This window comes from Podarcis cretensis, assembly GCF_951804945.1.
Source record: "Podarcis cretensis genome assembly, chromosome: 6".
In the NCBI taxonomy this organism is placed as follows: Eukaryota; Metazoa; Chordata; class Lepidosauria; order Squamata; family Lacertidae; genus Podarcis; species Podarcis cretensis.
The window spans coordinates 54,385,102-54,411,844 of NC_137175.1; the positions used below are offsets into that span (position 1 = coordinate 54,385,102).

Sequence of the window (26,743 nt, forward strand, 5' to 3'; positions counted from 1 at the left end):
TCAAGTACAGGAGAGGATTTCAGCCACTGCTCATGATTCTACTCCCACCAACACCCCCTGTTACACCTGGCTGAATTATATGTTTCCATAAATTGAAGATTAGAACAGTAAAAGGTCTATTATTTTAGAAGTGTCAAATTTGCTTGATCTTTTCCTGGCTGAAACTTTCCTCTCCTTCTCAAAGGAACAAATCAAGCTGATGGGTATCAGTGTAACTTTCCCAGCATTCTATCTTCCAGCAGAATGCACTTGATCTAAATCATTCCTTGATGGATATCAGTGCAATGTATTGAAATCTCTTTTTTTGTATTAACTGCCTATTCAGTCGTCAGAACTGCTTTTAAAAGGGGAAGAGGATGGCTCACATTCATGCAATTACAGGCATTTAGCTGACAATGAGCTGAATCTCATTTCTATGCTAACAAGTGTTCATTTACTCATTCATGGACTGGGGCAGAATTACTATTTTTAAGTCCCTTCCAAGAGAAAAGAAATACTATTCTTGAAGAGTGACAGCAGTAAAATAAATGAGTGGGAACTTGGTTTCTTTTGTCATAAGAAATACAAAAAACAAGCAGAATGAAGTGTGGAGAAATCTGCTGTCCCAGATGCATACCATGTTAAAACATAAGTAAAGGTAAAGGTACCCCTGCCCGTACGGGCCAGTCTTGACACACTCTGGGGTTGTGCGCCCATCTCACTCAAGAGGCCAGGGGCCAGCGCTGTCCGGAGACACTTCCGGGTCACGTGGCCAGCGTGACATCGCTGCTCTGGCGAGCCAGAGCCGCACACGGAAACGCCGTTTACCTTCCCGCTGGTAAGCGGTCCCTATTTATCTACTTGCACCCGGAGGTGCTTTCGAACTGCTAGGTTGGAAGGCGCTGGGACCGAGCAGCGGGAGCGCACCCCGCCGCAGGGATTCGAACCGCCGACCTTTCGATCGGCAAGCCCTAGGCGCTGAGGCTTTAATTTGTACAGCCATCCGTGCTTACTCTCTATAAAGCCTAAGGGCTACAGTGGTCAATAGCAGCCAATTATATGAGGGCTGTCAAGTTTGTTGTTCTGTGTTTTCCTGCGCCTTTGGTTTAACAACAGCCAGACATATGTATAAAAATGAAGGGAATGCAGTTTCATCTCTCTTCTTCATCATTTTATCCCTTTATCTGTCAGAGGCAGTGGAACAGGACCAGGAACAAAACTGAGATGAGACAGTGGAAGTCTTATGGGAGTACCATTCACAACAGTCCATTATTTGGCTTTTCTTTCACAAAGACCAGGCCCTATATTTTTCTGCAATAGCAGGAACAATCAATTGTCAGTGCACCGGTGAGACCCCCTCCCTTGTTTAAAAATACATCTGGTAGGAGTTGAAAAGCAGGTTAAATTTGCTATGTTTCCTAACCCTGTCCCAATGCATTTCATTTCTATGAAATCAAAAGTAACTTTGAATTAAAGATGGGGCACTATTAACTGTCTTTCATCCCTGTCTTCTGACCAAAGGAAAAGAGCAAGGTGCATCACATTTCTTTCATTTTGACATATTCCCTCCCTTTTCAGATAGTAATCTTTTTGTATTACCTGTAAAGAGACACTCCCTCCTTGGCTGGTGGGTTTCCTTAGCAAATCTTTGGGTACTACTGTCAGGACTGGGGTAACCATTATGCTAAGTATTGTACAGAGCAGACTCCAGCTACCATAGTTTAGTTTTCTGGCTCACCCCAATGTGAAATGTATAATTAAGGTTGTTTATTAGGTATCTGTACTGGGCTTTTAGAAATCATCTCCAGAAACTCTCAGGATGGCTGTGTTCTTCAGGATAAAACCCCCACCTTGAAAGACTTAAACCTTGTAAAGTTGACCTAAATAGTGAAATTTGTGAACATTGTTTGTTGGGGAAGGAAACAAGACTTTCTATCCCCAAGCAAAGCCAGAAAACTTCAACAGAGCCTTTGCAACTTATTCATCCTGATATACTGTATGTGGTCCAATTCAACCAATGTCTCATGGGAAAAACTACAAAATGGAAAAATAAATTTTCGGCTTGTATATGCTGATGATATAATTTTGGTTACTGAAAACAAACAAGATTGTACAAAAGTTGTTGAATGTTTAAATAAGAAAAAATTGAGAATTTACATGCTAAATTGAAATTGATTAATTCAAATGAGGCACATTGAGAAGGGGATTGTAAGAAAAAGACTGGGGCCTAAATTGAATAGTAGAGTGCCTGGTATCTGGTGGGCAGTCTCATCCTTTATTTCCACACTGTGGCTCCAGACCAAATCATCTGTCAGGAGAGCTATGGCCTGGCCAGGACGCAGGCCAACTGGTAGCTTGACCAGCATAAGAAACAGAATTTAGCCTGAAGTACTGCAAGGGAGTCAAGTGACAAGGCAGAATGGGATTAGAAGAGGTTGCTTAGGAGAGGTATGAAAGTTTGGGTTCCCACTTGCATTGTGGGACACTATCACATAATATGAATCTGCAAAGGATCTTCATGTATTTGCTTGGGCCTGATGATTCTTACAAGTAACACATTTTTAAAAGCATAATACCCCTAAATATCTGGGCAAATAATTAAAAGCTCTCCTCCACAGTTAAAGGAAAGCTAAAGGTCCTAGCTCAGCAGTAGAACATCTGCCTTGCATGCAGAAGGTCCCGGGTTCAATCCCTGGCGTCTCCAGGCAAGGCTTGGAGAGATTCCTGCCTGGGACCCTGGAGAACCACTGCCAGTTATTGGTAGACAGTAGTGAGCTTAATGGACCAATGGTCTTGACTTCCTATGTTCCACTGTAATACAAGGCTGGCTTGCAATGCTACCATTCTCTCTTTGCAGGTAGTCAGAGAGAGGTCAGCTAGGAAAATCAAGCAGAGACATAGCCTCCTTGCATCTGTGCCCATTTTATACCACCAGGCTTATCCTGGTGGAGAACACAGTGGAAACAGATGCTCCGCCCCTGTCCATTTGTTTTGTGCCTCCCTGTTTCAGTGCTTCAGGAAACAGAAACATCTGTACGACGGGGAGAAGCAGCAATGAAAAATAAAGGCTGAGAATGCAAATGGAGTGTGTGCAGGGCGGCGGCTGCTTCTAATCTTTACAAGACAAGACAGAAGAGTCAATCATTTCTGAGGCTGAGCTGTTTTCAAGATCATTTTTTTTTACTATTGCACTAAAAAAAAAAAAAAGAAACAGGAAGTGGAAACCTATAGAAACAAAGAAAAAAACAAATTGTTCCACAGAGAAGATGGTGCTAATATGTGTGTCCAGGCACACATTGTTCCACTAAAAAAAAGGGCAGACATTAAACTAACCAGAAGGCGGATTAACAGCAGAAATTAGAAAGGTGGTGCATATATTTTGCACTTTTGCACTTTGTGAGGCTTCATTTGAAATTGGCAATGCTTTCCGCATCTGTGGATAATGTCTCCTTTTCTGCCTGGCAACAGAGTCCCCATGCTTGTTTCAGAGTCCTCATGTTTATCTCCGTCTAAGCCTCCTTGTGTTGAAGGTTGCCAGCTTCAGACGCAGAACAGGCTTTTGAGCCTTGAATATTTGTGCAGTGGCGGTGGCAGGAATTAACCAGAGAAGCAGGATCACTCATTGCAGTGCTGTGGTAGCAATAAATGCTATCCTCAGGATCAAATACTTCTGCTGAATACTCTGCATAGCCTTTTCCCAAGGAGAATGCCACCCAAAAGGGAAAGCAGATCTTACACAACACTATGGGATCAGAACAAACCATGGCTTGTCTTGCAGATTCGCTCCTTATTATGCTGCCCATGGGATTTCTGGAAGTCTGTGTGGAGTGTTTCAAAAAGCTGTGACTCTCTGTTTATATATAAAGTTGCAGTGTTTGTTGGTATAGAGCTGCTTCGTGCTAGCTTGTTGCGCTGGTCATTGGAGGCAGGGACATTGAACACTCCAGTATTCGTACAAGGTTGCCAAGAATTGAGAATGTAGCCCTCATCAAAGTGGCAAAGTCATTTTGAGGGTGGGGAGAAAGTACCTTTTAAAAAAGGGGAGCCCTTCCCTTTCTACCTGTCACCCTCTCAGCACTCTCTGCATATATCCAGGGACCAGCTTGTTCATATCTGCCGAGGTAGATGACAAGAAGAAGGTTCACTGATGGAAATCACCACATCCTGAGGCTGGGACTCCTGGTGATTGTGTGTCCCCCGAATCTCGCCCATCTCATTCACGTTATTGCTGATGCAGTTCACATCACTCTTGTTGTTGTTGTCATCAGCGTTGGGACCAAACATCCAGTCTGCAATCAGAACAACAAAATACAGGAGTAAGTGCTGGCAATGAAAACGGGAAGGGCAGCAAGAGGCTGGTAGGGTTGATGTGTAGGAGGAGCAGCTTATTCAGGGTTTGCTTTCTATTTAGCAATCTACCTGAAAAAGGGTATTTATGTGGGGAACCTTAAGCTTGGGGGCTGAATGTGGCCCTGCAGGCCTTTCTATCTGGCCCTTGGAATCCCCCCTAAGCCACACCCCCTCTCCTCAGACCATGTCTTTAACTGGCTCTGTTCCAAGTGCTTTTTGCCTGGTTGTAATCAGTCCTTGAACTCTAATAATGCGTCTTGATTGTCTGGATGGAGGACTCCCCCCCCCCCTCTCTGGTGTTTCTAATTATATTCTCTCAACAACCTCCCTTCTAGGTAGGTTAGGCTAAGAGCGTGACTGGCCTAAAAGTCTCCAATGAAGCTTCATGATGGAACAGGGATTTGGGTGCGTATGTCTGGTTCAAATGTGGCATTTTATACCAGATTGGATATCTATATGTCCTGAAGCTGTTTCACATAGCTAATTGCTTCCCGGGTATTCTAATGTCTCACAGTTTCTTGCATTAGTTCTTCAGCACCTGTATCCAGCAAAGTAGGATAAGTTTATTGTGGTGCTGCTGGTGTTGCTTTCTGGGTCACAGCCACTGTCAACAGCCTTCCAGTCATGATTTTGGTATTGCTATTATTATTTTAAGAGACACCTAGGGAAGGATAAATTTCCATCCATCAAAGAGGTGTCTTTTAATAATTTGCCTGAGGACAGGGAACGTGAACAAAATAGATATGCTGAGAAATGGAAGAAATTAGTAGGTATACTTTTTAAATGAAAAGAAAGACACTTTACTAACCTAGCACTGAATTGTTTGGTCCCCAAATGTTCACTTTCTCATGGTTGTCTCAGAGCTCCTGTTTCCTTTCTACATGGAGACCTTTATCACACAGTGTTTGCCTCATAAAAATAAGCAACCATTTTGCAATCCCTAATGCAGTTCATGGAATATAAGATACACATAGTTTTAACAGAAGATGTTGCCAACTTCTTCTGTTGGGGGTGCATTTCAGACCACAAAGCAGTGCGGTCATAGTCAGCAGCTGTAAATATTCAGATGCAGCGAGGGAGTTTTGTATCACTAGTGACTGTGGCAACAGTACTAGATATTGCAAGAGATACAGCTGGTGTTACATTGCAGCTGATTCACTCCTGTAAAGGAGAGTGTTCACACACAAAAGTGCCTCTGAGTACCACTTGTGGTGGCATAGCACCCACGATGGTCTTACTATCTGCACTAAGTGGAGTTCTTATAACTCCCCTCTTTCATTACCGAAGGAAAGTGTTTGTATGACCAACTGAACAAAAATAGCCCCACTAGTGTTCCATAGTCCCTGGTGACATGGCACTTGGTTTCAAATACCGTATTTTTTGCTCTGTAAGACTCACTTTTTCCCTCCAAAAAGTAAGGGGAAATGTGTGTGCGTCTTATAGAGCGAACGCAGGCTGCGTAGCTATCACAGAAGCCAGAACAGCAAGAGGGATTGTGCAGCGATCCCTCTCGCTGTTCTGGCTTCTGAGATTCAGAATATTTTTTTTCTTGTTTTCCTCCTCCAAAAACTAGGTGTGTCTTATGGTATGGTGCGTCTTATAGGGCGAAAAATACGGTATGTAGGTCAAAGACAAGTCTACTCTGGAGATAATTACCTGTCTGGGCTCACCCCCCCCCCCATTTTCCTAGGGGGCTTACAGCTACTGTAATCTTCCCAAGCAAGAATGTATTGGAATCTCTTCCCTAATTAAACATCCCTGGGGATTTTGAATCCCCGGATCCCTAAGCATCTCCCATCACTCAGCATTTATTCAGCCCGTCAGCCCTCAGATACTTCTCGGCTGTCTGAGAAAGAGAAAATCTACTCTTCAGCTTCACAAGAAAAGACTGCGGAATGCAAATGAAAGCAAACTGTTAATTCCCAGGGGAAATAAAACCAAATTAGGTCTGTCAGAAGAGACTTGCCACTTGAAGTGTTCCTTGCTGGGAAGTAGCCTAATATTTAGCAGTGCTGGAATGCAGCCTCTGTGATTGCCGGAAGTCACAGAGGGATCATGCGGCTGCACTAAGGTCCTGCTTGTGGGCTCTCCCTGGGCATCTGATTGGCCACAGTGAGAACAGGATGCTGGACTAGACAGAGTTTCTTATGTCCTTAAAGCATTCTGACCAGTGGATTGTGCCCACTGACACCACAAACAGAAATAAATGATGCTGCAGACATGGAACTATGGTGTTTGTTTTCTGTATAACTTGCTTGGTGCCCAGGAGTGACTCAGCCAGAGAGGCTGAGAAGGCAATGGGGCACTAAAATTTGGAATTGAAAAATTGAAAAGGGTAGACCAGCAGCCAACAGTATAGTAAGGCTGTGCTGCTCGCTTGACCTCCATCAGGCTGAGTCACTGCAGCATACCAAGATGTAGAGGGGGAAGGAGAAATGGTGAAGCCGATGGTCCCGCCAGTGCATTTGCACTGAATTGATCTCAAAACTGCTGAGCCCCTCCCTCTCTCTTGCAGCAGCAACTCAGCCAGATGGAGGTTGGTAAGCGATTTAGCCCCACCATGGTATCCACTGCTGGAGAAAGGAAGGACATTAAGAGTCAAAATGAGAAAAGAGTATCCTGGTCCTGATCATTCACAAAATGACTTGTGATGCTGCTCACCATATAATAACTTTAACCTGCTACAGCAAATCCAACGAAGAGTCTTGTGGTACCTTAAAGACTGACAGGCTTATGACATAAGCTTTCATGGACTAGGCTCTGCCACATCAGATGCAGAGTTTTAACTTTGGAGGAGGGAGCAGACATCTGAAGACTGCCAACTCTAATACAGGTTATTTGTGCACACTAAAAAATATCTTTTGAAAAGGCATCTCCAGAATCTCCCCCAAAGGCAAAATAGAGGCAATGATTTACCAAGAAGAAGTACCAAAAAAGAAAGACTGTTGAGTAAACAGGAACAAAGATAACATATGTATTACTGATATAAAGCTTTAGCTTATCTGTTTTCTTCCATATATACTTAGCCAGACCTTAAGCCAAACCTCCAGGTTCTCCACTAGGGAGATGGCCTTTTTGGTGGTGGTGCCTCAGTCACAGAATGCCTTCCTTGGTGATACTTTGTATTTTTTTTTATTTAAGCAATTTCTATATCACTTAGCTACAATAGTTACTAAGTAATATACAATAGAGAGTAATACCTTAATCTCTCCAGGCCTTTTAGTACCATGTTTAGTTCTTGAGACAGATTATTTTAGGGATGTGGCTTTTAGAATAGTTTTATGTTGAATAGGCTGGTTTTTATGTGGGTATTGTAGTGAAGGTAAGTGTTCTAACTTGGTTGATACTGTCTGAATTTTGGGCAAATTGCCCAGAGGATGTTGTTAATGGCCAATCAATGTCAAAAATACATATATAAAAGGGAAGTGACTGTCGCAGAATAGCAAGTGGCAAACAACCTACTGAGAAAGACAAAACCCATGGAAGAGATGAGAAAATGGTTAAGGATCTCGGTTCAGTTTGCATTTTAATGCGAACCTACTTAATTTGCACTTCCTGAAATAATGCACGAACCAAAACACAGCCATCCTTCAAAATCCATAAATCTCAAGATTTTATTATGCTGTTCTTCAGCTGACAAATGTGTACAAAAAACAGTGTCATATTAAAGGATGGTGTGCATAAAAAGACATATCTCAGTAAAAATAATATACAAAAAAAGCATTATATTAGGGAGAATTGCTTGAAAGTGGGTGTATATTAGGTGAAATTGCATACAGCAATGTGCAACAAAATACTGACAAATTTTCATGAGAACTTTTTTTTAAAAAAGAAACAAACAAATAGTAAACAGATATGGACATGAGGAGAACTGAACTTAAGACTAGGGAAGTGAGAAATGGAGAGAAACTGAAAATGTTAAATTTGCTGACCCCTAACAAGCAGCTGAATTATTGTCAGAATGTAGACAGAAGAGATGGAGAGAGCTCTGGCGTGAGCATTGCAGTTCCCAATAAGGAAACGGTCTCCAGCCAGTGCCCTGAAGTGCCAATGCCAAAAGCAGGAATATTTCAGTCTGCTCATTGAAGATAAGGCACCAATTTAGAAAAGGCTCCCGAGGCAGAAATGTAGACTTGGTAATAGATTCTAAGTGACAAGATGCAGAATGTCTCTCAGTCACAAAGGCAGGCATATTAAGGATTCCATATTCATGCACTCTGATTGAAAACACACACACACACACACAAACCAAACAGTTCTCTCTGTAAAAAAAGTTGCTTTTCTGTTTGTAGTTTGCATTCCCCTCTAGATGTCATTCAGTGACACTTTACTCTGGGAGACCCTGTTAGCAAACCATACCATATCGTGCAGCTGATCTAGGTTCCACAAAAAAGGCTCCCACAATAAATGGAAAAATTACATACACGCACAACACACACACACACACACACACAACATAGCAATAATGAAATAGTAATAACAGAGATTAATGATATATGGTTTATTATTGTTTATATTTTGAATTAGATATATATGGGGGCACCATTTTTAAAAAACTGTTTAGGGACTCTAAAGGTCTTAATCCAGCCCTGCTTATATGCAACCATCCTTGCACATCCTCCCACACTAAATCTTTCTTGCAGAGGCTGTATTCGCTAGGAAGATGCCTACTTAATTTCTGAAGCGAATATGGAGAAGAATGCAACATTAATCATATGCTCTAATGGTCCCTATATACCAGGGACCGTTTCTATTTTTCAAAAGGGCCTCAGGGTTCGTCCATACATTTGCTTGCACCATGCTTAGAATGCATGGGTCTGAGTGGTTTTCCCCTTGCCCCACTCCTTTCCAAGGGAAAACCCACTCTTTAGCGATCTATTGGAACAAATGGCAATCTGGGGAAATCCCCAATTGCTGTTTGCTCTTATTGAGCACTAAAGAGCAGTTTTGCCCAGGAAAAACAGCAGGAAAAGCCCTCAGGTAAACCACTCTGCCAGATATACCCCCCGTCACACTTTTGGCGATACATTATTAAGATGTTGTTAGTGTAAAATGCGATGCATTCAGCCTCCCTCCCTAGAATTCCCGGAAGTTAAATATCACACATGTTTTATCTAGTGCAAATGTATGTATATACATGGCATGAACACCAAGGCTGCGTGCAGGGCACAGCCTGTGTACAAGAAAGGGAGGGAGGGAGGGAGGGAGGGAGAGAGAGAGAGAGAGAGAGAGAGAGAGAGAGAGAGAGAGAGAAAACGAGATAGGGGGTGGTATGGCAGTTTTATATTCTGTGCTCATTAAAACACAATCGCAAGGCTGTATGGTTCCAATTGTCTGTGTATAAGTATAGCAGAGTCAGGGCACCTCAGCAGTTATGAAAATAGAAGACCGTGGCTGATAAGCAAAATCTCAGCTAATGAAGTAGAGCTGAGATTATTAGCATGCGGCCACAAACAATGAAACCTGTCTGTTTTAGAAAGACACATATTCTAACTAGATCATTTAATAGATATCACTTCCATTAGTGCACTGGGTAGAGGTAGGGTTGTCAAGATTTATTATGGCAAAAGCTTCTATGCTTTTAGCAGATATCACATAGAAATTTAGCAGGTAAAGTCCCCCACACCGTCAGGCATGGAGATGAAATTATGACAAAATTTTTACCCACTAAATCTCAGCCCACAATAGGAGAACAGGTGTCTGTGTGGAGGGTGGTGGTGGTTAGAAACAGACTGGCAACATGATTTCCCACCATAGGAGCCTACTTCTAGGGGCTGAGCTCCCTTTGCCCCCCCCCAATAAAATATTAGAGGGGGCGATGCCCACCAAGTTGATGGACATTGCCCTTCAAATGATGTGTGTGAGCCATGTCTTGTGATCAATTATATGGGGCAGGGCTTACCTGGGCCCCCCAAATATATTATTCAAGTTGGCACCCCCGTTTCCCACTGCGTCCTACTCATATCTCCCAAACTGAATAAAGAACTCTTTCCTTCTAAACAAGATTTTATTATTTTCACTCTCTGTCCTATCAATGAACACTGGCAATTGTATTTTTTTCTCTGTTTTCAGAAGACCTTTCAGTTCAACAACTGAAATCCTCTGGGGAGTCTGGTTTAGTTTCTGCCTTCCAAACAATTGGTTTATTGTAGCAAAAGTCTTGCCCTTTGAAGTGGAGTGTTGTGGAGACAATTCTCTGCATATTTACTCAAGGATAAATCCCACTTAGTTTGGCTTACTCCCAGGAAAGGGTAGGCAAAATGGCAGCCTTAGGGTTCAATGAAAGAATGCTTTGTGTGTTACATGGGTTGAATCATTGACACCTCTGGTTGGTTTTTTTAAGATGTAAGGCTGTACACACAGTAACTTGTTTGTAGCACAAAAATGTAATTTTTCCTCAATCTGGAATAATTCATGCTCATCCTCAACATGCTGCTTTCAATCTAGAATCATAGAATCATAGAGTTGGAAGAGACCACAAGGGCCATCGAGTCCAACCCCCTGCCAAGCAGGAAACTAGATGGATTCTAGATCCTGCTGTCAGCAAGAGTAGTTCTGGTTACACGATACACGTTTGAATGTCTTCCCCTTGATTTGGTTATCCATACAATTTCTTTCCTGCGTGCCCCAAGAGAAGGAAGAAGGAAGTAGAGACTGCAATATGACTCACACAACCTCATTAGGCAGGCTTAGATATATACACTCCATTGCTGAGACTGCCTTCACACACTCCAGAGTAATGGAGAATCAATGCGCAATGAGCTTTTACTTTTGGAGTGAAATACTTTTGGAGTTCAACAACACCTGGAGGACCACAGTTTCTGCTGCAGGGAAGGACGATCACCTGTTGCATGTTAATGCCAAGGTTTCGACTCAAAAAGTCTTTAGGATGATGCTGTTCTCAGTCATTCCTGAGTGCTGTCCACCCTGCTTTATCCTACTCTGCCCCACCAAATCTGTGAAATGGCCCAACTGCTATTGCCAGCCCTGCAGCCTTTGCAATGGCCTTGGCTGTTGCTCCTTCGGCAGTGAAGTTGAGGCTGAATCCCTGTGCAGGCGTATTGATCTTATGAGCCACTGTGTCAGTGTAGCAGCTCATAGGATTAGCCTGCTAAAACGGATTAGTTACTCTTTATCACTCCTCCAAACATCCTCTCTTACGCGCAGTCCAACTGGGGAAAGGGTGGATTCCCCCCACTGTTTCAATTCCGGCCGATGAGCGGAGTGGTGATTCTAATCAGTGTATGTGTTTGTAATTATAGTATAGATGGAATTGAGGTGTGTGGGGGGGTGGAATTGAAAGGGTGGCTGCTGCTAGTTCTTTGGGATTAATTAATCTAGGGTCGAAGAGTGTTATCCTGAGAATGAATAAGCCCTGAAATATAATGCCAATTGAAGTAACTCCCATCTGCGGCTGCTCTCAGCTGACCTCGTTCAGCTCACTGCTCAAGATTAAAAGCTTCTCATGTCTGGAAGAACTCCAGGAAATGGGCATGGGGGGGGGCAACTGTGAGCCTGTTGGACCCAGTGCACTTAAAAAGAGATCACTATGGCATTTGGTCAATCTTTTAAACAAGATATCAACACTTCTTCCTGACTTTTCCGTAAGACTCTTTTAGCATTGGCCGCATCTTAAGCATGCAGGCTAAAGGAAAGCCCTGCTGAACTCAGGTGGTGGGACAGGAAATCCCAGGAAATATACTGGGATTGCACTGTACAAATGCAGTTTATTATATGTAAAGCTGGTGGCACCCTGGGATCCTTTCAGAGGAAAGATGGGAAATTAATTTAATAAATAATATATATGCCACTGTTTCTAACCCTGATTGGACAAAACTAAAAAGGAAGGGTGTCTGGAAAAAAACCAAAACAACCATGCAGTTGTGCTCTGTCTACTGATACTGAGCATTTTTAGCGCTCCCCTGTCATGCTTTCAAACCTTTATCTAGTCATGAGGGCTAGATACTTTCTGGCCCTGGGTGCAATCTTAAATCCACTAAAATTGCCAGCAAAAATACTCTGCCAGTTAGACACTTTCTTACTGGCTCATCTATGCCTCCTTCCCTGCAGCAGTCTGCAGTAGAACCTCTTGGCTTTAGACTGTTCTGACCTGTTATATCTCCCTGTTTCTTGCTTCCAAAAGGAACAGGAAGTGATGTGGGAGGATGAGTGTTATCATAATGAGATTGCAGATACTATTAAGGTTCATTGACGTCAGTGGCCAAATGTCATTGGGAGCAGGTGGGTTATACCGTGATGGGAGATAATTCATGACCTGAGAAGGCACAAAGATAGGCCCAGAGGTGTGTAATAAAGACATTGGACTAGGTTTAATTCAAAAGTTCTTAATATGGAAACTTGCATAAGGATTTTCCAGAATCAGAGGGACCAGAATGTAATTCTGTGCAGCTGTGCAAACTACCTTTATGGGGTGAAGATAACACAGTGCTAGTTTTTCAGTAAGGCTCTTCCTTCCTACAGTTGAAGAAAATTGACCTAGATGCCCGGCGACTATTTGTAAAGTCCTTGTGCTACTCTGGCATAAGATGCACATCATACAATGTATACTTTTTATTTTAAATGGAGGAGGATTTTCATATGTTGAAGACAAGTCAACAGAACTGAACATTCTTTGTATGTTCAGTGTATGTACATTTTAATGCAAAACATTAAAATGTTTCACAGATTCCATTAAGGCAAGCATGGCCAAACTTGGCCCTCCAGCTGTTTTGGGACTACAACTCCCATCATCCCTAGCTAACAGGACCAGTGGTCAGGGATGAGGGGAATTGTAGTCCCAAAACAGCTGGAGGGCCAAGTTTGGCCATGCCTGCATTAAGGCATTAAGGCAATTATGGTACCTTCCCCTGTGGGAAGGTAAATGGCATTTCCGTTCACTGTTCTGGTTCACCAGAAGCTGCTTAGTCATGCTGGCCACATGACCTGGAAGCTGTACGCTGGCTCCCTCGGCCAGTAAAGCGAGATGAGCACCGCAACCCCAGAGTCGTCCCTTTAACTAAACAGGAGGCTATGGTTTAGAAGGTAAGAGAGTTTTATGAGTGAAGAAAGTAATGGCAGACTATCTCCAGTGTAAGAAAGAGTCTTGGTATCTTCTAAGCAACAGGAAGATAACACAGACAGAGGCATAGGACCACAAATGTACATTTAGTCTCTTGCTCAAGCAATGTCTGCAGGGTGACCCAGCCATATTTATTTGGATAGTCCAAGCTGGCCTTACCATGATGGGCATTGAAATATCTTTTTCATCAAATTTGGAGAGCAATTATGGGGGTGACATTTTTGAACTGACCTTGTCTAAAATACAACACTAATTGTCTAAGCCTCCTGCAACAGCAAGAATCTCGAATATGCTGCTAACAACATTTTGCACATTGTTCCTGGAGCAATTGCATTAGGCCTATGTGGAGAAGCAGGTTGCAGGTTGAAGCCAGCCCTGGGTAAACCTCATTAGAGGGTTGCTGACAATGTAGCACAACAACAAGAAGCAGGACCACACCTCAGTGTTGCTGGATCAGAAGCCAAAAAGTCCCTACAGAGAATAAGACAATTTCCCAGTCACTTGTCTCAACAAATAAAATGCCCCATGTTCTCAAAACTGGTTGAAGTTTTGAAATTGAAGCCGTGTGCGCACCCCTGGGGTCTTGCCAGTTTCCATGGTAGAAACATATAGTGGACTGGAGATCAAAACAACAACACCATATCTGATTTCTTGGATTTGAATTTGCACAACATCTGCAGGAAGACAGCGGATGGTCAACCACAGAAGGATGTGAATTGCTATTACTGTGGTTGCCAAGGACAGAAGCATATTCCTCTGCATTCCCAAATGTTTCCATAGCACTTTGGATCAAGAGATTTCCATTTTGCTTGCAAAAAAGAGCTAGCACAGAAACTCCGGCAATTGCCTTGTAAGCCTTGCAGACTGTGGGCATGCCTTGCAAACCGAAATTCAGTCTGATTTCAGTATAAACAGTGCACTACAGCAGACCAGGGGAAAATTATATAACGGAAGCCTTTTCTAATTCCAAAGTAAATAACAGGATGGCTTATTTCTTCACAGGCTAATCTGCAAGATGGTTTCCGTGGGGATTATTTTGGGACCTTCTAGATTTAATATGTCACTTATCCGCAGGGAGAGGTAATTAGGATGTTGCTAGCTAGTACTTAAGGAGATGCTGTTAGGATTTTTCTCTATGAGCAAGGAGAGCAAAGGTACCTTTAAGACTTGTTAGCATCCAAGGCCTTATATCCAGGCACAGGGCTGAGGTCTTTATTAGGGAGATCAGAGAAAGCTCTTCCTTTGGGGAAGCTTAGGTTTCCAGACAAAGCATATATCAGGCAACTGTCCTCATCTATTTCTACAAATTTAGTGCAGAGGCTATACAACACCACTGTCAAGTGGTTGTTATCATGCATATGCTGCTGCAGCTTCCCATAACTTTTCTTTCCCCTTCCCAAGTCTTGATTTTTTTTGAAAGCCAATTTGTTGCACTATTTCGCTGTTGCTATTTATCACAGTGTACCCACTTTCTGTGCAGTGACTAATGAAGGTGCACTCTTATTGTGCAGTGGCTGTATACTGGCATCTATCCAAACATTGGAGAGATAGGTGCAGATATGCAGATGTCTGAAAGGGACCTTAGATGCTGTAATAGTAATAAAAGTGTTAACTGCCCTCTCATGCTATGGTAACCTTTGGTGGCTATTGCTTTTGAGTTTCTGCCATGCTTTGCCTTTGTTACAAACCAACAATATTTTAACCGAGCAATAGTTGACAACAGCCAGCGGAAGCAGGATTCAACAGTTATGAATCCTATGGGTTTTATCCACACTGCAATTTTGCCTGTTCCAGTATAAAGGAGTCAAAAAAAGAAAATTGTATAACCCTCCTATGAGATTAAGAACATTATAAGATCGGCTGGGTGAACCCAAAGGGTCCATTTAGTCAAGCAGCCTGCTTTCTGCAGCAAGCAACCAAATCCACAATTGAGATCCAGCTCACCACCATAGACTTCTCCCTCTATTGTTCCCCACCAGCTGATATTTTGTGGCCTCTTGAGGTGTTCACAGATAGTACATTCAACCAGTGTAAAATTTGTACTCATATACACAATAGTTGAGCTTATTACTCATGCAACATTTCACATGCAACATTCACATGCAACATGGTCTGTGTTCACAACAGCTGAGCTGTCGATTCTTTCACATAAACACTTCTACAGGTATAGTGTTTGTGCCTTTGTTCAGTTGTACTGAGTGAACAAACCTACAGTCATGATAGGTGAGGGCCCCAGAGGGATGAAAAACAGCAGGGAAATTTGAAATAAATAAGCATGGTAAGGTTGAGCAGATAAAACTATCCACTTTCATAACATTAGGAGTCATCCAGTGAAACTGGTTCTAAACAGAGAAAAGAACATTCTTCTTCATTTAATGCACAATCAACCTGTGAAATTAATTGCCACAAGCTTAGATTGCTTTTTTAAGAAAGAAAATATGCATAGTTGGTCTATCAGCCCCAATGGTCAGCATCTGTAGCAAAACGAAGAAGAGGAAATCATACCCTATTTTTGAGGTTCCCAGAAGCAGCTGTCTAGTGGCCTTGGGAGGGAGCATGCTGGGCAATGAGCTTTTGTAGTGGCATACTTGGGAGTGCCACTGCATGACAGTCCACACAGCTACACACCCACACCATGTGCCCAAGGAGGCTGCTGTGCTGACTGACACACACACACACACACACACACCAGTACATGCCATACTAGCTGATTTTTAGGATCAACACACCCTCTGCCAATGCTGAAACTGCCAATGCTGCCTCTAAATGCCTTGATGCTTCTTCTGAAAACCTTTCTGTGCGCTTAAAGTTTAATAAATTGACAAATATGAGAGGTCATGGCTGAAGCCTGTCTCAGAGTTATACCCAGGCCTTGATCCCATGTATGTAGGTGCTGATAGTGGTTCCTCAAGGGCAAGAGGCCTTCACATGCTCAAACTGACACTTTTTGAGTGAGCCTCCACTTTTTTTACCTGGTGAGCTTTGTCTCAAATTAAGTCTGGGATATACATTTGGAAAAAAACGAAGGTACAGATCATATTGCTGACTGAGCGAAGGCCAAAGCAAGCCATAAAAAGCTAACAATTATTATTATTTAGTTAGTTAGTTTCTATACTGCCCTATACCCAACGGTCTCAGCGTGGTTCACATAAAGGATCACATACATAAAATCAAAATACAAACAACCCAATAAACAACCCCCAGCTTGCAATCCTTTTTCCTTTTATGAGTCCTTTCTTTCATGACTCGAAACTGATGGCAGCTGCCCCTTATGCTCTTGAAGAGCACATTTTAAAAATCAGCTGTGACAGCTCATGCGGGAAATGTCCTCCTGAGGAGCAAGGCCAAGAATCCTCTAATTGTTTAACAAATGACTTTATCAAAGTGGCAGGTAAGGAAATAATCCACTTCTTTTTGCAGGTACTGTCACAACCTTAGCCGAAAAGTAGGCTTGCCAGGAAAATTCCTGACGTGTTCTGGTTCCCAGGTGTAAAAATGGCATTGGGGGGAATTTTGCCAAATCTGCAAAATGCCAGGGGGAAGAAAGCTCAACAACTTTGTGGGTGTCCGGATTTTTACTCTACAAAAAGTGGCCTTGCTGGAACTTTGAAAGAGGTGGGGACAGGCATTAACTTTGAATATTGAATCTGAAGAATGTGACTTCACCTAAATTCAAGGCTTCAACTCTACTGAAAATCCTGGAAAGTTCAGATTTGGGACTTTTCCTTGTTCTAATGCAGGGGTAGGCAACCTAAGGCCCATGGGCCGGATACGGCCCAATCGCCTTCTCAGTCTGGCCCACGGATGGTCCAGGAATCAGTGTGTTTTTACATGAGTAGAATGTGTCCTTTTATTTAAAATGCACCTCTGGGTTATTTGTGGGGCCTGCCTGGTGTTTTTACATGAGTAGAATGTGTGCTTTTATTTAAAATGCATCTCTGGGTTATTTGTGGGGGATAGGAATTCGTTAATTCCCCCCCCCCCAAAAAAAATATAGTCCGGCCCACCACATGGTCTGAGGGTTGGTGGACCGGCCCACAGTTGAAAAAGGTTGCTGACCCCTGTTTTAATGAGTGAGTCCAATGTGAGAAGCAAGGAGGAGGACATGCTTCCTGTACATTTCACAGAGTTTTATTCTGAGTGGATCTGCTGAATTTTTTTTAAAAAACCAAGTTAGTCTTGGCCATTAATTTCAATGGATTTACTCTGAGTAGGACTAGCATTGGATACAACCCACAGCTGTGCAGAAGCAGAGTTGCTTTTCCAGAAGCAGAGTTGCTTGTAATGCAGGGATGATCTAAGCCAGGGGTCTGCAACCTTTAAGACAAAAAGAGCCACTTGGACCCGTTTCCGAAGAACAAAAAAACTGGGAGCCGCAAAACTCGTCATTATAAAAATAACTTTTTTGTCACTTTTTTATTATTTCTTTGTTTGACCCCTTAGAATTACTCCTCCTCATAGAAATAAACGTTAAATTAACAAGTTACCTTTTTGTGTGTGTGTGTTCTTCACTCCCCTTCAAAACAGTGACCAGTGTACATGCCCCCTTTCAATGCAGTGACCAGCGTACATGCCCCTTACAATCGGGCGGGCGGGTGGGAAGGTGACGTCGGGACGGTGCGTGACTAATGCACACACCGCCCCCATGCGACGTCACAGCCAGTACAGCGCCCGCCACAGTGGGGAGTGTCGGGGCACACAATGTGCCTCCTCCCCTCGCTAGTATCTGCCCCCGAGCCGCGGCAAAGGTGTAAAAGAGCCACATGCGGCTCCGGAGCCGTGGGTTGCAGACCCCTGATCTAAGCCAATGTGGCATTTTTGGTCAGTTATTCAATAGATACACTGATTTATTAGTAGCAATTATTAATTTATATTTATTGAATTTGTATTCCACCTTTCCTCCAAGGAGTTCAATATGTGTACATGGTTCTCCAACTCCACATCTTATCCCCACAATAGATGAGACTGTGACTGGCTCAAGGTCTCACAATGAGCTTTAGGATTGAGTGGGAATTTGAATTTTGGTCTCCCAGCTCCTAGGGGAGGCACCATTTGCAATTTCCACAGTGCCACTGATGTAGTGTCACTCTGGATCACTGTAGAAAATTTAAATGGTGGTGTCATTGGACTATTTGCTCCCACTGCTGTCACCAGGTAAGCCCACTGAGCAGGGCTTCTCACTGACTTGTGCTTTACCAAGGTTCTCCTCAAATCCACACAGGAAAGGGTGTGAGAAAAGAAAGGCCCAGGGTGATAATCAAACTGCTTAAGAAAAGAAAGCTCATCTGATCAAAGAGAAGTCATCCAAGTTCTTTGAAATGTAGGGGAATTTTCTCAGGAAAGCATTTGTCCCTCAATTAGTGTATACTTTTGGAGAGCACCCATTTTCATTGCTTAATTGCTTAACATTATCGGGGGTTAATGGAGGCCTAACTTAATTGGCAGCCATTCACAAAACTATCCAGCCACTTCTACAAATTGACATTGCAAAAAAATTCCAGCATTGCCGCTAGTTGTATCTATTACGCACATATAAATAATATTCAGATATGCTAAATGGAGAAATAAAATGGTTCTGTTACCTCCTTGGCTCATGGTTCACTTCAAGAATGGTCCACAGTGTTGAATTGGACTCCCACTCTGTTGTTGATATTTTAAGGGAACTTGCAACATCAATGGCAATGTAAAATAAAACCATACATGGTTAGAATGTTTGGGAGAGCAGGGTTCGAAACTCTGCTGAGCCATGAAGTTCACTGGGTGACCTTGGGCCAGTCACCATCTTTTAGTCTAACCTACCTCACAGGCTTGTTGTAAAGATGGAATAGGGAGGAGGAGAACCATGTACACCAGCTTGGAAGATAAAAGCGGTATATAAATGTAATAACTAAAACAAACAAATAAATAAAAGTGGCTAGAGATGTGTTATAGCATTCTTCCTCTCTCATGAATCCAGATTAGAATGACTGAAAATTCATTCATACCCCATTTAAATCAGTTATCAGTTGCTTTCAGAAGTTCTATATACAGTCCTAATTTCACTCACTTAAAGAAAATGTTTCTTATGCAAAAGAGAAGCCCTAAAACATGGTGTTTGGAGATAAGGTAGAAAAAGAACAATCCAGCAAGGAGGCCAATGAGAAACTGGATTTATTATTGCTATTAGGAGGGGTTGTTCGTTTAGTTATACATTTCTTACGAAACATGGCCAAGTTTTTGAGCATTTGTAGCTGGATATAAACCGAATGCCATGTCTATACTGGCTGTTGGATGAAGAAGACAGGGGCAGTGTTTACAGGTTAAATTAGTTTTTCAGTAATGGTTCTCCTGCTTTGCTTTGCAAATTCTTTGTGCTTCATTCAGCTGGACAGAATTTCCTGCTTATGGTTCTGCTTTCTCTTTTGTATGCAGTCATATTCCCTAGATCAGCTGCATTGTTATCCAAATTCACTGTTGCAAGACAAACTTTTGTTTTCAGTCTGCAGGTGCAAATGCATTCTGAAAGCTCTGTCATCTGTGGAATGTAGGAAACCATGCTGTGATGAACTCCCTACCGCTTTAGGATTCAAATGTACGGGAACAACATTGCCTGAATTTCTTCAGCATAACACAAATATTTTGAATATTTTCAATCAAGGTTCATTCAAAAATAAGGCAAATCGCTTTCATATTTTCCCCACGGAATTTATGGATAATCCAAACAAGCTTCTGAAAGAAGGGCTCAGAGCAACAGACTGTCAACATATCAACAGTTCAGACCATGTGTGAATTGTCTACCTGGGTGTAGGGTAGGGTTGTTCAGGTTAGCAGCCTCTGAGTGTTCCTGCATAGATCACTGCTCCTGCCAGCACTGCATTTCACCAATTATGCTTGCTTCAAGAAGTTTGTGAACATTCTGGGAGGTCAGATTTAGTCAGAGCAACCATACTTCATGTGGTTCATACCTAGAACATTGTACCATGATCTCTAATGGACCACCTTTGATGGCTGTTCAGAGTTTGTATCTGTTTCGGGGTGCTCCATCCTGTCTTCCTCTAGACAAGGATGGGTGACAGACGCAGACAATAGTAGTGTGGGAAGTCATCCCACCACATGACTTCTTATCAATGTTACTGGAGAGTAACATATTGGCTGCCATACTAAATACACAACTAGGAAGCAGGCCCCATTATACACAGAGTGACTGATGTATTAGTAGGCACAACTAGGATGGTAATGATAATGTAATTGCCTCATGCCAGTGCCTAGAAGCCAATGCTATGCAGAGCCCCGGTCCAGATCCATTTTACAGCAAACAGTCCCTAGAGCAGAGATGGGGAATCTGTGGCTCTCCAGATGTTGGATTCCAATTCCCTGGCTATTGGCCACACTGATGGGTGATGGAGCCCAATAGCACCTGGAGGTCCACAATGCCCTCATCTCCACTCTAGAGCAGGCATAGGCAAACTCTGGCCCTCCAGATATTTAGGACTACAATTCCCATCATCTCTAGCTAACAGGACCAGTGGTCAGGGATGATGGGAATTGTAGTCCCAAACATCTGGAGAGCCGGAGTTCGCCTATGCCTGCTCTAGAGCTTTAGCCAGAATTAATCTGTGAGGGACAGGTTCCTCAAATCTAGCAAACAGTTGGGCTTCAGAGTTTGCTGGCAACGCTAGGCACCTTCTGGTGTGTTTTTGAAATGAGCTGAGCAAAATGTCCTGATGCTTTTTAATGAGAGGTGTCCTTTTATTTGCCCACCTCACAGGGAATATTATCCTATTCTGCATTCATTTTTAAAAATGAATCCAATCTCACTCTGCTCACTCCCTGTTGGCAAAATAAAAAAAAATACAACTTTTTCAACCTTCATCCCTTTCCATAAGTCAGAGACACATTAGAAAAGGTTTTATATCCCCTCAAAAGTGACTTTTCTCAAGGCTACGATGTCACTTGGACTACCTTTGAATTTTCAATCTGAATAAATTGAGTGACCTTGAAAATGGAAAGAAGCTGGTTCACCTCATTTGTTGAGAGATGTTCACTGTAAAGAGCAAAGTAGTATGTTTTAACATTATATAAGAACCTGTGCATACAGGTATATTACCTGCCATCTGACTGAAATACATTTATTTAGCAAAGTCTAATGATCTATAAACTCACAATGTATTTATTTATGCCTAAATCCAAAACAAAACAAAAACCCAGACACGTTGTAGCCTTCTAGATATTGGTGCATGCTTAAGCAACACAATTTAGAAAGAGCATTAGGTGCAAAGCTCAAATTCTAAGAGGGCCTTTGTGATGCAGAAGGTCTCAGGTTCAGTCCTTAGCATATCCACTTAAAAGGATTTCAGGTAATACACTTGGAAAAGACCTCAGCCTGATACTGTTGAGAACTCCTACCAGTCACAACAGACAATGTTGCATTTGCTCAGAGTTGGGGAATCTGCAGCCATTCGGATGGTGTTGGATTCCAACTCCCATTAGCCTCAGGAAGCATGGACAGTGGTGGGATTCAACAGTATCTGAATGGCCACAGGTTCCCCACTGGGTTAGATGGGTGAATAGTCTGACTCTGATAAGGCAGCTTCATATGTTCATATACGGTAGGCATCAATTGGCTAAAAGGCGGGGGCAGGGTGTTTGGGCTGGCACTTGTAGGTCCTCTACCTTCCATCTCATAATCAGTACACTGATTAAATGGGAATTAATTATAGGGAAAGGCTGCATGACTGAAAACAACCTAACTATGGCAACTGTGTGAAAAGAATTCAGATCGAACTGAGAGTTGCTTCCCACTTCCCTTTCACCTTCTGTCTGATCCCAGAAGTCATTTTATGCAAACTCATTCAAATGAAGATCCCTCTTGGGAGGAAGGGAAAATGATGACTCACCTGACAATGTTAACAAACATCATCTCCCTCTCCTTCCTTGGAGAATTCTGTAATTTGGAGCATATAAATACGAGTAATGCATCTACTGCCTGCTAAGGAGATGTAAGCAGGAGCGTGTGCTTTAGCAGACTTGAGGTGCCCCTGAAACTCATTTCCATTTTCTATTTGCATGAGGTGAAAGCAGGTACAAATTTTTGTTCTGATCATAAATAAAAGATTTTGAGTTCCAAAACTCACTCTTTAGCAGAGCTATTATTTCTGACAAGATGAAGGATGTATCTGTGAGCCCAGTGAAATGAATCAGATTTGGAGAACAGTTGCCATCTCCCAGCAATGAGGGAATACCTGGGAAGACCTAGAAAAATGGAATGAAGCAAGAGCACTCTCTCCCTCTCTCTCATTCATATACAAGCGCACACACTTCAAGTGGTTCCATTATAGATCAAATAAAATCAGTGTGGATTGTTCCTGTTGTGGATTACACCTAATGATACGGATGAATGTGATTAAAATTAATCATGTTCTGAAGCCTTTTGCCAGAGTTACATCAATAATTATGATAATCACCATCAACATAGCATAGCTTATTTGGAAATAATCTAAATTCCCATTTCATTAATATGGAAAGTACATATATATCTTGGCACCTGATCAAGGTCACACAATGTCAGCAGGTCTCCTGGGAATCCTGTCAGGTAAGATCCCCTTACATTGTTCCCAGTCTAGTATATGTTTGTGTTTTTGCAGAATTAGAGTCTTGCACTACAAGCCTTGCAGATGTCCATCTGTGTTTGCACAGTGAATATTATGCCCATCTGATTCCGAAAACAATGTGTGTGGTTTTTTAAATGCGTACACATATATGTACATGTTAATCATTCATAATAAAATGAGACATGGCTGTAACACGCTTTATACAATTTGACCTACAACTTATCTATACTTACTTGGAAGTAGGCACTGCTGAACTCAATGGAAATTACTTCTGAGTAAATGTGCATTGACTTGTCCTGCTCATTTCTTCCTCTTTACTGATTTAGCAGATTTATATCTGTCCAACAATCCATACATACTGTAGGTGTTAACTAGTCAAGGCTTAAAATGTTCAGAATAAGCAAACTGAGGAACTAATGTAGTTTGAATGTGACAGGACTGAGCAAGATTATTGAAAGCTCTTTTAAAACATATTATAAACACTGCAATCCTATACACACTTCCCTGAGAGTAAATCTCACTGAAAAGAGGGGAACATATTTCTAAGTAAGCATGCTTAGGATTACACTGCACATTAGATGTTTTGGATCCTTTGAAAACAGAATCTTGATATTTTGATTCCTCTAATTCCAGCACATATGGCAGTAATGTTTCATGTTAATATTCCTTTCTGGAATATTAATTGTAAACAAACAAGCACACACACACACACACACACACACACACACACTTACTGATATGAGTGGCTATATGAATAGCTACCATGCATTGTATTACCCCATAAGTCAATTAATCAGCATCTAGAAAAGCAAGAAACCCAGTTAAAGATTGTAGTCCTATATTTTACAATGGATCAAAGAAACAAGGTTTCTTTCCAGAGGATTTGCTGTCTAAAATATTATTCTGATGGTGAAACCTGATTAGGCTTTGGAATTCTGTGTTGACCAGAAGTTGTGTGTCAGCTCAATCACAAATTATGAAGGATTCACTTTGATTCTACAAATGCTCCAAATGTGGCAGTTCAAAGTTTGAACATTACTATAGTACCTGGTCTTCATTTGCATAATCCAGACCTGTATGCTGCACCATTAAAAAGGTTAAGGTTCTTTCAGCTAGATGGCAAGCCAGGGATAAAAATTCTGTAGCAAAAGCAGGAAAAATAATAATGGAAACCATTCTGGGATGAACGGAGCATGCTACATGGGAGTACATGGTGAGATATAAAAACAATGCAAAGTTTTAAATGATCTACCTTTGAATAAAGGGAGCATTAATTGTTTCTAACATTATGGATCATTATTACTTAGCCACATTACTTTGCTGTAGTAGTTTTATTTAACAAGGCAGTACATATTAGATCCAAATCCAAACAGAGCAGAATAAAAAACTTGAATCAACACCACCCTGTTCTGAATTAGAGTCTTTTCTGGTGTTTTCTCATGTAACACCTAAAGTACCTTTGAGCATCTCTCATGGTGCCAGCACACATTTAATTAAGAAAAGAAAAGAGTGATTTTGAAACTGTACGTTATAAGTGTTTTAAGGTTGTTAGCACATCAGGGCAGGGACCTGCCCATATTTTTAAGTCACTTTGTTAAATACTATGTACGTCAATGGCACAATGTAAAACAACAACAAACAACTCAAATGAATGCTTAGTTATAATTCTACACACACTTATTTGGGAGTAAGTCTAACTGAATCCAATGGAGCTTCTTTATGAGTAGACAGGTATTGTTAGGCTGCCATTCTAACTTCCTGATATTAGTGGGGTGGCGGGGAGGATGACATATATGAACTTATCCTCCACCAGCAGAGAGGAGCATCACTGGTGGTAGTGGTGTGAGCTCTGCCACTCTCTAGAACCCAGTTAGGATTATTCTGCCCATCAACACTTGAATTACTGATATGGGGGGGGAGGGGAGAGAGTAGAAACCAATTCCAGCATTCCATTTGAAAATGGACATTGTCACCAATGCTACACACAGTATATAAAAACGTGTTCCTCCAACACTCACCTATCAAATCATGGACAAGATCCTTGATGAGATGCCCAACAATGGCATACGCTACTGCCACCACCACAAGTGCTGCCATAAGAAGGTAGAGCACAGCTTTGGGCAAAGGGATTGCATCCCGAGGAAGGGGTTTGTACTCCTTGTAAAGCTGGTCATTGTCTGAATATGAGTATTGGAAAAGGTGGTCCAGGCCAGTGGTAAAGTTACTGGAATTCATGGACTGGCTGTTGGACAAATAGCTGCCTTGATCAGGATCCTGCAGAACACTCACCACAGAGCTGGTGGTGGCTTCCACTTGCTGCACCAAGTTGAGAGTCTTGTTGACACTGGGGAGGATCTGGGAGAGAAATGTGCTCCAATCTTTTATTGCACTGATGTTGCAAATGATCATAATGGCAAAGGAGGAAAATGGATTTTCACAAACCTGGGAGCAACTCAATGCACTTTTTTCCTTTATATGTAAACCATCCCTACAGGTAAAAAAACCAGAAATCAGTCTGTCCAAGAGTGACTTGCCATTCAAACTTCACATGATTGTCTATGTGGATCCAATGGCGTCACATTATCCTTAAAGCGTAAAAGGTATAAATCCAAATTCTAAAACAAGCAATAGTTCCTGGAAGAGAAGCAGATTTGCCCTTTCCACTTGTCATTGATATTTTCCAGACAACTCTTCCTGGTGCTAAATGGGAAAAGATAAAGTGATACAAGCTGGCTGCTGGCTTCACTCATCTGGACAGAAAATATGGAGTCCAGTATCTCAGGATACACCTACAAGAGAAAGGAAACACAAGCACAAATAAACAGAGCTGTGTTAAATGAGGCTTATTTTTCAGTTGCTTACTGTTTGTTTAGCAGCCTCAGTGTGTCAGGGGCTGTACTAAACAGCGACCTTCCGAGGACTGAGCTGGTCACAGTCATTTCTGCAAGGCGGAGAAGAGTCTGCACGCACCACTGCCCAAACTAAAGGACAAAGCGCACTAGTTTGGGTCATCATCGCCAGCATCTAACACAGACGAGCCAGGAAGGCTTTCAATAACTTTTTGAAACCCGAGAATCCCCCGCTCCCCAACCGTTCCTTCATAGGTCAGCGGGAGGAAACATTAACAAACCTAAGGCAGGGTCGACTCGAAGGACGCCTCGTTGCCACTCACAGGGAATCTCTCTTGAGGTTTGCTTGGAGAGGGAGGAAAAAGAGAAAAAGAAACAACCGACTGCCTCGATTGACTGTCCTCAACTGCCAGACGCCCACAGATTGACCTATGTAGTGGTGCTGTCTAGAGAGAGAGTCTGGACTCGTCTGTTTCTCCCCACCTGTAGTTTTTTCCTCTCTCTCTCTGCCTCTCACGCCAAGCGGCTCTCGTCGCGGAGGAGCTGGCCGAGGTGCTGAACGCTTCCCTCCGCGATTAATAGAGCCGCAGACTTAAACCCCGCCGTTATACTTAAATCGGGGGAGGGGAAGATAAAAATGAGACAGTGACATATGATCAGCTCTCTCTCTCTCTCTCTCTCTCTCTCTCTCTCTCTCTCTCTCTCTCTCTCTCTCTGCCTTTGCTGTTCCCTCCCCTTTCTTCTAATCTCTGCACAAACTCTTTCCGTGCCAAAACATGGGGACTGTATTTGCAAATACAGCAAGAAGTTGGATCTCACTTCCGCTACCAATCCATGTTGAAAGATGCCCAACATTAAAGCCTGAGAGTGATTTAATTCCTCCTAGCAAAGCAAAG

At 42.3% G+C, this 26,743-nt stretch overlaps 1 protein-coding gene and 1 long non-coding RNA gene across 3 annotated transcripts; one reads left to right on the forward strand and one right to left on the reverse strand.

Annotated features, from left to right (window-relative positions):
• Nucleotides 1–2,630: 2,630 nt before the first annotated feature.
• LOC307218313 (uncharacterized protein) lies at nt 2,631–26,742 on the reverse strand. 2 transcript variants are annotated; one of them, XM_079980567.1, is made up of 3 exons: nt 26,667–26,742; nt 25,017–25,787; nt 2,631–4,268 (listed from the first exon to the last, which is right to left on the reverse strand). In XM_079980567.1, exons 2-3 carry the CDS (start codon nt 25,405–25,407, stop codon nt 4,087–4,089), a joined length of 573 nt encoding a protein of 190 aa, XP_079836693.1. In that variant the 5' UTR covers nt 25,408–25,787; nt 26,667–26,742; the 3' UTR covers nt 2,631–4,086. The 2 variants fall into 2 exon arrangements, with proteins under 2 accessions (XP_079836693.1, XP_079836692.1); XM_079980566.1 differs by lacking the exon at nt 26,667–26,742 and adding an exon at nt 26,129–26,432.
• Nucleotides 4,187–10,915, forward strand: LOC307218356. The gene is made up of 3 exons (XR_013839941.1): nt 4,187–4,295; nt 4,665–4,734; nt 10,850–10,915. It is a non-coding gene; the product is annotated as an uncharacterized lncRNA (long non-coding RNA).
• Nucleotide 26,743: the final 1 nt, after the last annotated feature.

Bases quoted from the DNA above. Each gene is read 5' to 3' on its own strand.
- LOC307218313 (XM_079980567.1), bottom strand. From the start codon at position 25,407: ATGATCATTTGCAACATCAGTGCAATAAAAGATTGGAGCACATTTCTC. The intron at 4,269-25,016 runs GTGAGTGTTGGA...TTCTGATTGCAG, and splicing joins TCTTGTCCATGATTTGATAG to ACTGGATGTTTGGTCCCAAC.